The following is a 12766-nucleotide window of genomic DNA, read 5'->3' on the forward strand; positions in this document are numbered from 1 at the left end:
ACTTGGGGGTGGCCAGAGGGGCCAGCTGAGCCCCCCAGTGCTGCTCACACCCTCTTCTGTGTTGTTCTTTCCCCCGCAGGGCAGGCAGGGAGGGTTTGCTGCACAAAACCCACCAGCAAGGGCAGAAATCCTCCTTTGTGACCACCACAGCTCCCTCCAAAATCCCAAACCTTCACACCGATGGAGGATCCTGAGGGGGAACGCAGGCCAGCATGGGAGGGGGTGAGTCAAAACGCAATTAAAATGAGATTTGGAGTGGGTATAAAGGGAGAGGTGACAGCCTGGACGTGTGCATCAATTTATAGTGGGAGAGGTGGGCAAGGAGCTGACTCAGCCGGGCTATTTTGGGTCCCTGGGACGAGGAGCCATTCCTAAAAATGCCTCTGCTAATGGTACCTTGTCTGCCTGGTGAAGACACCACCAGATCCCAAAGAAGTTCGTCTTCACTCCTATTTTTGGAGTGTCTACCGTTAACCAGAGCACTGATGTTTATCTCCATGCACAACCCAGGAAGAAATCAGCATGAATAGGCCCAAAGGTCATTAGGGATGGGCCAGGGGGCACACACACACACACAGACCCTGCTGCAGCTCTAATCCCTGACCCTACAAAGCTCAGCACTGCAGATTCGCTTATTTGTTATTTGTTTTGCTTTTTGCTTCATTGTTTAGTGTTTTGTTTTGCTAAGTAACTCCGAATTGATCCAGAGAAACCCACTGGTCTCCTTTGGAACTGGTTCTCAGTGCACAGACACTTGACACAACATATTTGGGCGGTAATCAAAGTGCTGCTGACACTGCAAACCCCTCTTCAGATAAGGCTGATGGTGTTTGCGGGGTTCTGGTGTCCTGATAGGCAGGACGGCATTGATACAGGAAAGGCTCGGAGATAAGGAAATCATCGCAGGAAGCTCTCAGTAATTGAACCCAAAGCCTCCCGAGGCTGTGATTTCAGCGTTCTGTCGCCTTCTGCGGGATCATGGATACCTGATGATGTTCCTTGCCCTTGGAAGCCTCCAGATGGAGGCTGAGAATGAAATAATCATTTCAAGAATGTAACTCTGAGGTCTTACAGGAGCCACAGAGTGACCTGGGCTGGGAGGGACCTGAGAAGTCACTGAGCACCCACTAGATTCCTTCAAGAATAATTTGTTTTTACACTCTGGGAACATTATTTAACCCCAACCTGGACAGGAATACAACTGTTGGTTAAGGGACTTGTGGCACTCGCCGTGTCACTGAGCACTAAACTGAGCACTAACGGCAACAGGCGGCAGGTTGCCGGCTCCCTGCCGTCCCCTTTAATGCTGTTTACAATTAAAAGAGGTGTTGATCTCCGTGCCCAGGGGCAGAACATTCCCGGAACCATTAAAGAATTTCAGTGTCACCCCTGGTGGGCCCTCCAGCCGCTTCAGCCCCCACCTCCACCTCCGAGAACTTCCCCAGTCCCCGCAGGAGTCACGCCACCATCCCCGTGATTACAAACACAATGATAAAGTCTCACAACCGATCCTTTCATGTTGGAGCGTTCAAAATTAAAAACATTTCTGACAACAGGGCCGGAGAAAACAGACGGTGCCGCAAAGCAGCACATCAAACCCGGAGAGGCCCCAGAGCACTTGTCGGCATGAAAAGGAATTATCTATTCAGGGGAACTACAAAGTTATCTCCCTTCCTTTTTCTTTTCAGTTTAGCAATCTAATTCAGAAGTGCTTTGCTCCAGCATTTCTGTTTCATGACCTCGCTACCTCCTGGCTGTATTGATTTATTCACAACCAGACAAATCTCAGAAGGAAAACAAACATTTTTTTTCCTGCTGGAAGAAAAAACCCGCAGTGTCCAATAAAGGGGAGATGTGCAGGGGCTGAGGAGCCCCCCAGGGCTGCAAAAGGGACAAAATCAGCGGGAGAGGCAGCAGGAGAGGCTGCTGAGGGGACAGGAGCAGGGCTGGGAGTGCCATTTATCGGCATAACTGCTGCAGGGACACAGGGGACAGCTGGGGTGACAGATTTAACACTTTCAGGCCAGGGGAGGACAGGGAAAAGTCCTTTGACTTTATTCCAATAAAAGGAGAGGCCATGGGGTGTTTCCCCTGCGGTCTCTCCAATTTTGGAGGACTCAGCCTCCTATTTTATCCTAATTTCCCTCTCTCTTTCCCCATTGGCTGAGGCACTTGAGAGGTGCAGACTTCCCAGAGTGCCCAATACCTAAAATTCCCCTTTAATGCATAACCCCCCCTCCTTAATTTTAAATTCTTACGGAATGTATGGGTTTTCCCCATTTTTTCTTTCAGCTTTCAATATCCAATATCATTTATCAGCCAACCTACAGTTCATTCATAAAGGCAAATATCTCCTTTTCTATCCATCCATCCATCCATCCATCCATCCATCCATCCATCCATCCATCAGTGGAACCCTCCCCATGGTTCCTTTTCTCTCCCAGCGCTGGTTTTATCCCCCAGCAGACCCAGAGTTTGTTTGTGAAGACAAATCTGACATTCCTCTCAGCCCTGAGCGGTCCCACCCCGGATCCAGCCGGACTCCGGGCAGGCTGTAACTCCCCGCCTGCTTTGCCGGGGTGTTTTACTGCCGCCCCATTATCCCGCCCGTCCCAGCCCCATAAATACACAAACCTACGGAAAACAGGCTGCAGCCCTCGCAGCTTTTGAGTTTTATGTGGGTTTCGCCTCGTGTTGATGTGCCTGCCCGGAAGAGAAATGATTTCACATTTCCATTAAAAGCCCTGGCGGTAAATAAACCCTCGGAGCTCAGGCAGATATTCCTGGGAACATCTACAGCACTCCATTAAAACGTCAGGATCTGTGTTAAACATCTGAAAAAGCAGCGCCGGCTACAACACGTTTAAATCTGAAATATCTGCATATATTATGCGATAAAGATATTTTAAGAGTATTTCAAAAACCTCTGCAGAGCACTCAGCAGTAATAGTTCGGTAACAGTAAACCATCAGCAATCGTTTAGCACAACAGCTGCCCTTTTATTACAGAAGAAACCCAAACCCAAAACAAAACCGAAGCAAACAAAAAGAACCCTGAGCTGTGAGAGCTCCACCACAACAGAGCGGACGGGAGGTGTAGGGAGAGCTGCGAGCTCCTGCTGATGCTCAGGTATCAGGTTTGGGCTGATGTTTCACTGGGATTGGAATCCGTTCATAAGGAAGGGATTTAGGGTGAGTTTCAAGGCTCAGGTTTGCACCTCGTGCCTCACAGTGGCCTTGGCTGCTGCTCCCCTCTCCAGCCCAAGGCTTCCAGGTGGGAATCTGGAAGTTCCAGGTGGGAATCTGGAAATTCCAAAGCCCCTCTCAGCATCCTTCAGGGGAGGACAAGCAGAGTCCAGCAAGCTCAGATTTGGGGTTGGGTTGATTAATTTGATAAGCCTGAGGTGTATGAACATTGATCTCTGCTGTCAGGGCGATGTGGCACTTCCATGCCGGGGCAGGGACGTTTGTGAGGGACAGGACGGAGCGGTGGTGACAGGATTTGTGACCCCCCCGGGGCAGCTTCAGCCCCATTTCCCAGCCCCCTCATCGCCACACTGCAGATTTCAGGTGTCCCAGCTCCACATCACACCCGGGTCTCAAGGAGGCGAGGCCCAAACAGCTCCTGGAGCTGCACTCCAGTGCAGGGAATGCATTTAAACATTGAAAAACCCGATTTTCAAGCCCACTGAAGGAAGCAGGAACAAGCCCTGACAGCTGAGAAATCCGGAGCCTGTTTGTCACCGCTGGAGGAGGCAGCAGTGACAGTCCCCAGCACACCTGCCCGGAGGATTACCACCTACCAAAACACCTTTGATTTCCCTGCTGCTGTACCCGACAGAATTAATATTTTACACTCCGAGGCGCTAACAAGGCCGAACACACAGCCCGGAGATTATCCCTGACTTCATTAAACGGGTGTTGACCGAGGATTTTCCAGGTTGCAGCTCAGCCCTGCTGTGACAGCAGCCCCGGGGCTGGGGCAGGGAATTAATGGCAGTGAGGCAGCAGCGGGGCAGAATTCATCGTGTTTGCCGAGAGCTGCAGGAGCTGCCGGTCACCTCGAGCCCTCCTGAGCTGCTCAGGGTGACACAGCGGAGCTGTTCCCGTTCCTGAGCTGTCCCTGCACCTCATTCCAGATGAAATGCTCCTGTCACCATACCAGGGCTCTCCCTGATCCTCATTCCAGAGGAAATGCTCCTGTCACCATTCCAGGGCTGTCCCTGATCCTCATTCCAGAGGAAATGCTCTTGTCCCTGCTCCAGAGCTGTCCCTGCTCCAGGGCTGTCCCTGCTCCTCCTCCCAGAGGAAATGCTCCTGATGCTCCTGTCACCACTCCAGAACTGTCCCCATTCCAGAGCTGTCCCTGCTCCTCCTCCCAGAGGAAAAGCTCTTGTCCCCATTCCAGGGCTGTCCCTGCTCTTCATTCCAGAGGAAATGCTCCTGTCCTCGTTCCAGAACTGTCCCTGCTCTTCATTCCAGAGGAAATGCTCCTGTCCTCGTTCCAGAACTGTCCCTGCTCTTCATTCCAGAGGAAAGGCTCCTGTCCTCGTTCCAGAACTGTCCCTGCTCTTCATTCCAGAGGAAAGGCTCCTGTCCTCATTCCAGAACTGTCCCTGCTCTTCATTCCAGAGGAAAGGCTCCTGTCCTCATTCCAGAGCTGTCCCTGCTCTTCATTCCAGAGGAAATGCTCCTGTCCTCGTCCCAGAGCTGTCCCTGCTCTTCATTCCAGAGGAAAGGCTCCTGTCACCCGCTCCAGCTCAGCCCAGAGGGAGGAGAACACCCCTGGCAGAGCTCAGGGAGCGCTGGGGGGTGATGGGTTTGGGTTATGGGGTGACCTGGCAGCAGTGGGGACGTGAAATCCCTGCAAAGCTGCTCTGGACAGTTGGGAAATGGGAATGAGAATGGGGATGGAAATGGGAATGGGCAACTCTGCACCACGGCAGGGACACAGAACCTCCCGGACAATGGGGTTTCACAGGGGTCAGGGCTCTGTGCCCATTTAGGGACCCACAGCCTCGTTCCCCACTGCACTCAGGGAATGATTGAGAGATGAGAGCTCTGAGCAGCAGCTGGGGGAGCTCACCCGGCTGCCCCAGGGGTGGGGACTCCTGCCAGGGCCTCTGTGGCCCTGCAGGGGAAGGGTCACAGGCTTTACACAGCCTGGCACCAGCCCAACCTTGTTTCCTGCCCCATTTCCCTCTCAGCAACGTCTGTCCCATCCCAAGGCATTTCTAAGTCAGCGTTTTCTATCTCAGAGTTTGCACATAGATGCACAGGGCTGTGTGAGCCTTCTGCCAGGCTTTGGGAATCCTCCACAAATCCATTTCCCACAGCTGAGGGTCAGGCCTGACCCTCAGCCCGAGCCTGAGGACACAATTCCTGCACACAATTCCCGAATATCCCCCCGAGGAGGGAGCCCAGAGCTGCCTCCCGCCCAGCAATGGTGAGAGGAAAGGCTCTGGTCCCACCCAGCCTGTGCCAGCAGAGACTCTCCAGAGTTGAATCAACATTTGCCTCAGCGGGGGATTTTCAGCTGCTCTATTTAAATGCTGAATTTTCCTTTTCATTTCGATGCTTAACTCATAAAAACGGAATTTATTTGGGTTGGGTGCCGATGCCTGCAAGCACAGCTGCTCACCAGCTCTCCCTCTGCTCGCTATGTAAATGCATGAGGAGAGGATTTTAAAGCCTTTTCCAGCCTGCCCAGCACCGGGATTTGGGGGTTCTGCCTCTCTTACTGCTGTGCTGGTGCAGCCAGGCTGCCCCAAAGCCAGCACCCCCCTAAGCAGAGCTGGGTTAAAAAAACCCCAACATTTCCTGCTTTGTAGAGAGCTCTGGAGGTGGGAAACCTGCTGCAGGGGCAGAAATACACCCAGGGGGGTTATAGGGGCAGAAATAAATCCAGGGTGGGTGAAAGGGGCAGAAATACACCCAGGGGGGTTATAGGGGCAGAAATAAATCCAGGGTGGGTGAAAGGGGCAGAAATACACCCAGGGGGGTTATAGGGGCAGAAATAAATCCAGGGTGGGTGATAGGGGCAGAAATACACCCAGGGGGGTTATAGGGGCAAAAGTAAATCCAGTGCAGCAGCTCCACCCTGAGCCTGCCCAGCCCAGTCTGGGAATGCCAAGGCAACCCTGGGAGAGCTGAATTGGAATTTTTGCTGCTCCCCATTTGTAATCCCTGGATTTTGCTCTCTCTGCTGTGTTACTCAGCTTAAAGAGCATTTACCACAGAGAACTGTGTGAGCAGAGCAGTCCCAGAGCCACATGAGCTCCCCTTGCTGGGAAATTCACTGACACGGGCTGGGTTTGAGCCATTTCCACTTCCCTTTAATCCATTTTCTCCTGACTGGCTTTATCCTCGTGCGTGCAGAAACGAGCACGTGTAAAAGCAAATTTAATCTGGGCATTCCCATTGCTGCTTCTCCTTCTGGAGCAGATGGCAGGGACAGACACTGCTCCCAGCGAAACTCCATCCGCGGGAATTCTGCCTAAAAAACCTCCCAGGAGCCAGGATTGGGGTCCCTGTGCCATCCCCACTGCCCCGCCCCACAGATCCCAACTAAACAATGGGATTGGCACAGAGGGGCACCACTGGCCAGAGATAAACTCCTAAACCCGGGTGAATTCCTGAATTCCTGTTCCTGCACAAAGGATTCCTAAACCCGGGTGTATTCCTGAATTCCCGTTCCTGAAATTCTGCACTTGGAATAACCAAACTCGAACTGTTCCTGAAGCTCTTCACTGGGAATAACCAAACTCTAACATCATTCCCGAGGTTCTGCAGTCGGAATCACCAAACTCCAGCAGCGCTCCTGAGGTTCTGCAATTGGAATAACCGAACTCTAACAACATTCCCGAGGTTCTGCACTTGGAAGAACCAAACTCTGCATTCCTGAAGTTCCATACTTGGAATAACCAAACTCCAACGTCGTTCCCGAGGTTCTGCAGTGGGAATAACCAAACCCTCGCCAAGGAGAGGCTCTGGCAGGCGCAGCGTGGGCCGGGCCCTCCTTCCCCCGAGTTTCCCCGCTCTCTTTGGGTTGAACAAACACCCAAAGTGCCCCGATCAGCGCCCACTTCGCATCTCATCAAACACCAGAGCGGAGCTCCTTTGTCCCGAGGTATTTCCAGCCTCATGTTTCCATCCGGGGCTGCATCCAAACCCTAATGAAATCAACTCTTGGATCGGAACCAGGGATCCGCTGCCAGCGCTGGGGTTTGGAACCCTCAGCACCGCTCGGCACCCACAGAACGATCGCTGAGGGAGGGATTCTGTGGCTCAGTTTGTTATTTTGTGGCTCAGATTTGTTATTTTGTGGCTCACTTTGTTATTTTGTGGCTCACTTTGTTATTTTGTGGCTCACTTTGTTATTTTGTGGCTCAGTTTGTTATTTTGTGGCTCACTTTGTTATTTTGTGGCTCAGTTTGTTATTTTGTGGCTCACTTTGTTATTTTGTGGCTCGGTTATTCCCCAGCTGTGTGCTAATCAGGGCAGGCTGTCCTTAACTTAGAAATAAAGCTGAGTTTATCCCCCCAGCCCAGAGCCAGGGCTGCTTTAGCAGATTTAACCCACTTTCTAAAGACGCTGAATTATTTCCAGCAGACTCTTTACCTCGATGAGCCCAGAATTAGCCCGAGCCTTTATGGGACCTTTTATTGGCCAAAGCAAATCTGACCTGGTGAGATTTACCGGCTTTATTAGCAGCAATAACAATTTTACTGTCAACAGCAGTAAATCAGGGGTCGTTGGGAGCTCCACCACTTTTATCTGGAGCGAGCAATTAAAGTGTCAGCTTTTCATTGGACATAATTCCTGCCCTCCACAGAAGACAGACTCCCTGTTTAAGTGGGGGATGTAAAGCTGCCAGGTGGAAGAAATCTGAAATTCTCAGTACAATCCAATCAGACCGAGGCTGTCTGGGGAGCCACACCTGTGCAGGTTTGTTGTGTCTCCAAACCAGACCCATTTTCCAGAGCACGCACTCAGCAATCCCGGCGATTCTCTGCAATGCAACATCCATTTTCCTGCTAATGGGAAAATGCCACGGAGCCGAGCAGGAATTGGAGTGACAGAGCAAAGCTCGCCGGCAACCTGGACACAAACCCAGCCACTCACCGAGCCCATCTCTGCCTCATTTTCCTCTCCTTCAGCACCTCTGCCTCACTGATGGTGCCTCTGCTTTTCTCCTCTTTATTCCCAGGGACATCTGCTCCAATCCCTTCTCATTAACTAAAATCACACTTTTCTCTGGAGTTTATTTTCCCTTTCTTCCCTCGGTTATTGCCAAGCCCAGCCACGCCGGGGATGAGGGCCAAAACCAGCTCCTGAGCCATCCAGCTGCTCTCATTTCCCAGAAGGTGCTGGAGGGAACTACAGGGTGCAATTAAAAAAATCAACATTTCCTTGGCTTTTCAAAGCCCCTGCAGCGGATTTTTAAACACGACCCCTCCCTCCAAGAGCAGCCTGGTTGTTGCCATTTTAAGGCACCCCCGTTGTTTTCCTGTTAAGATCCAGCTCTCATCACAAAAAAGCCTGTTTAAAGCTAAGCCAAGCCCCACCAAATTATTACTTGCAGCAGATTTTCTCTCCCCAGCAACCATTTATCATAATATTTTTAGGTTTGCCTTTTACTTTGTCTCGTTTTTTGAGGAGAAAAGTGATTACTGGGAAAATGTGCAACAATCTGCTTTCATATTGGAAGCACAGGACTCGAAAATTGTCTGAAAACCGGGATGTCTCAGCAAACAGTCCAGAATCTGGATTAAAAGCCACGCTTTTGTAAACCTAGCAAATCAGAAAAGGACACCTGGAGTGTTCTGGAGGAGAAGAGCACCGGGGTCAACACCTCCAGCACCCCACAGGAGCTGAGCCCTTTGCTTCCCCATCCTTCCCCCATCCCAGAGCTTTTCCCGGTGTCCCCATGCCCATCCCAGAGCTCACCTCAGCAGCGGGGACGCCCTCGGGGGGCCGGCAGTGCAGGACGATCATCCCCTCGATGGGAACCTCCTTGCCCTGGGGGTCCTGCTCGAAGTTCTTCCGTAGATCTGCGGGGTCGGACAAGAATTTGTCAGGATTGGCATTCCTTGGATGGGAGAACTCATCCCCACTGGCATTCCTTGGATGGGAGAACTCATCCCCATTGGCATTCCTTGGATGGGAGAACTCATCCCCATTGACATTCCTTGGATGGAGGAACTCATCCCCATTAGCATTCCTTGGGTGGGAGAACTCATCCCCATTGGCATTCCTTGGATGGAGGAACTCAACCCCATTGGCATTCCTTGGATGGAGGAACTCATCCCCATTGGCATTCCTGCCCCACAGCTCCCAGGGGGCCGCAGGGTGAGTGACCCTGGCCCCGGATTCCGGGACCCCATCACCTCCAGCTCTGTTCCCATTCCTCCACTCTCCCAACCCTCCTGTGCTTGACACAACCCGTGCCAGGATCCCCAAGCCCAGGTTCCAGCCGTCCATCCCATCTCCAGAGCCTTCCAAACTCCGGAGAGCTGCATCCAGGAACAGCCTGGGACCCCCGGGGTGCTGGGGGTGGATCCAGGGGGTTGGGATTGAGCTGGGACCGAGTGATCCCAGCCTGGCTGGGCTGTGCCCTGCTCCGAGCAGGGTCTGACAGCCCAGGGTGGGCACAGCTCACCCTGAGAGCTGCAGCGAGGAGGAGAAAGGGGCTGGGAGCAATTCACAGGACCCCAGAACAAACCAGGAGGGAAAAGACCTTTGGGATCATCAAGTCCAAGCTGTGCCCTAAATCCACACTGGGGATAAACTGCTCCATTGCGGACAGCCGATAACTGAGGTGATAACTGAGGTTCAGGAATGTCTGCAGCCCCTCTGGGTGTCCGGGCAGACCAGAACAGACACGAGGAGCGCCTGGATCCAGCCGGGATCACTGGATCCAGCCGGGATCATGGGATCCAGCCGGAATCACTGGATCCAGGCAGGAACGCTGGATTCCAGCCATGCCTAGGAACACCTGGACTTTCCTGGCTGTGGAAGCAAAGCAAACCCTCAGGGTTGTGCCTTCCTGAGGGAGCTGACGGTGTCAGAACATGGATTTTTAGGCTCCAGGCAGTGCCCCGAGGCCTGTGGGAAAGCCAAGGACAAAACTCTCTCAGCCTGGCCTGGGAAATCATAAGGAAGGACCCCAAACAATCTTGTGGATCTCCTTCTCCTGACACCTGGTGTTTCTCCAGCTCGTTTGCTGGTGGAGGTGTTTAAAAAAGGCGTTGCCCTAAAGGACCAACTCTATTCCTTGCACCCAAACACCGCATAAAAGGATCTGTCTCTCAATAAACTTTGCTCTGAGCCCTCCAAAGAAATCCGAGTTCTACGTGTCATTCCATGAGCTGCCATGAATCCTAATGACACCTTCCTGCTGCAGGAGGTTCCATTAGGAGCTCTCAGAGCGCTCCCAGTGTCTCAGGCTCCACGGTGGGGATTTACTGGCTCCATTCCCTGCTCACGGCTGATGAAATAGAGCCCTGGCGCTGCATTTCCCAGAACACCCTGAGACTCCTCCGAACGAGCTGCAGAGAGACGCTCGCAGTGCCTGCCTGCTCCTTTCCATGATTCTCTGCTAATGTCGATTTCCCCCCTCCAGACAAGCAATTCCTTTTCCAGTGCTCTCTTTAAGGAGGCATTCATTAACAGCCGGGCTGCGCTCGTGCCTACAAATGCCTTTATTAGGGTGACAAATGGAGCAGGATCCCTCTGCTCTGCCTTCCCCACTATCACAGAGAAATACTCACCTGCTTCTTCGCAGAAATATGAAGTGCTGCAGCACTGTGGGCTTGACTCACAATTCAGAAACGTCGGGGTTTCAGGTGCAAAAGCAAAAAATAAAAATAAAAAAGGGAGGGAATAAAGCCGCGGGTTCCTCGGTGCCCATCCCAGAGGCGTTGGGAGAATGTTCTGGGTTCTGTCAGAGGTTGCACCTGCAGGGTCTCATCCCTGACCCCCAGAGGGTGCTCCCCAAGGCACAAATTCCAGCTCAGGGTGTTCCTGCTGTGCCTGAGGAGCCCCTTCACCTCTGCCCCCCGGAATTGCTGCTTTTCCCATCCAAACCCTCGGCTTTGAGCAGGAACAGCCCAGGAAGGGGCAGAGAGGAGCTCAGCTCCCACACAAACCCTCCAGGCCGGGCTGAAGAGCCTCTCCAGAGCGCTGTGGGGATAATGGGGTCTCGGGGGCACTGGCAAGGAGAGCTGGCCCCACAGTGAGGGGTTGAAAAGCCCCAGCACACTGCTGCTCCTGCTCCTGCTGAGCCTGGCTCAAATTGCCATTTTGTGGGGCTGGGAAATCACAGCGCCGAGAAAAGTCAATAAAAATTCAATTCAGATAAAGGTCCTTTCAGCTCGGCAATGCAGGGGAATTATTGGCCCAGTGCTATGACAGTTAATGCAGTGAAATAAAAAATTGAATTTACACGTATTTAGACATTCAGACTGAATCAGCCAACAACAACAACAAAAAAAATTCCACCATTAATGAAATGAAGGTTTTCTTACACTGTCCTTTTACTTCTGACAAATGTTTGTTTTACCCTCCCGGTAAAAGACACCTTTTGGTATTGTCAGGAGCTGCTGGAACACTCCCTGGAAAGCCTCCCCTTAAGTTCTCCCTCTGCTCCTGCCCTCCTCTCCCAGGGAATGTTTCTCCCGGCTCTTTGCAGGCTGCAGCTCCTTTCCCAGGACAGGAAAGGGGAGATCTGAGCTGGGGGTTCAAAGGAAAAGGGGTGACCCCAGGCTGGGGGCAGCAATCCCTGAACTCTGCGCTGGCAGGGGCCGTGTCAGGCTCTGGTTCTGCCAGGCAAACATCCCGGCTCCGATCCCAAGAGTGGGATGAGGCTTGGAGCAGCTCCTGGTCACAGTTTCTGTGTGTGGGGTTTTGTCTCCTCTGTCCCTCTGGCTGTGGGATTTGGGGACATTTCCCCTTCTTGCAGCTCCCAGAGACAGTTCCGTGTTTGGGGTTCTGTCCCTGCTGTCCCTCTGGCTTTTGGGACATTTCCCCTCTTTGCAGCTCCCAGCAGGGTCTGTGGCTGGTGAGCAATGACCCCACAGCCCACCAAGGACGTGAGGAGTGGACGATCATCCCCCACCTGCCCCAAAAGCACCACGGACAGCAGCCCCATCGTCTGTCCCCAGCACCAGCCCAGGGCCCGGCGGCATTCCCGGCTCTCTTTGGGATGGGTTTGTCCCAACAGAGGAGGGAGCAATCCCAACAGGGGAGGGAACAATCCCAACAGGGGAGGGAACAATCCCAACAGAGGAGGGAACAATCCCAACAGGGGAGGGAACAATCCCAACAGGGGAGGGAACAATCCCAACAGGGGAGGGTTTATCCCAACAAAGGAGGGAAGGGATTTTTTCCTCTGCTGCCCTGTGGTTCCCAGGATGTTCCTGCAGGGATGGAGGTGCCAGACCACATCCATGGACGATGTTTAACCCCATGGAGGATGTTTAACCCCACGGAGGATGTCTAACCCCAGAGGCAGCTCTCCCAGCCCCGGCAGCCCCACAGGAGCAGGGGTTACTCACAGGCGATGCGCACCGACGCCTTCCTGCTCTTGGAGGTGCCCAGGTGGCTCCAGGCCACGCACTGGCACCAGTAATCCTCGGGGCCGTGGAAATCCTCCACCTGCTGCCTCGTCACGTTGATGGAAACCTCCCGCACCTTCAGCCCTGCGGGGAGAGGCAGAGAATCAGCAGGGCCAGGCAGGGGGGTGAGGCTGGGGCACCCTCACCTGT

General features: G+C 53.0%; 1 protein-coding gene across 1 annotated transcript in view; it reads right to left on the minus strand.

The window, feature by feature from the left end:
- The window catches only part of UNC5D (unc-5 netrin receptor D), an 81444-nt gene that overhangs the window by 35914 nt on the left and 32764 nt on the right, over window positions 1-12766 (minus strand). Inside the window, exons 3-4 of the mRNA XM_066206084.1 lie at window positions 12557-12700; window positions 8949-9052 (exon numbers count right to left, since the gene is read on the minus strand). Of these exons, the coding sequence (XP_066062181.1) occupies window positions 8949-9052; window positions 12557-12700 (248 nt within the window). The remainder of the gene's footprint in view (window positions 1-8948; window positions 9053-12556; window positions 12701-12766) is intronic.

The sequence above is a fragment of the Chamaea fasciata genome, unplaced genomic scaffold (assembly GCF_029207755.1).
Source record: "Chamaea fasciata isolate MVZ Bird 193981 ecotype frontalis unplaced genomic scaffold, bChaFas1.0.hap1 SCAF_30, whole genome shotgun sequence".
NCBI lineage: Eukaryota > Metazoa > Chordata > Aves > Passeriformes > Sylviidae > Chamaea > Chamaea fasciata.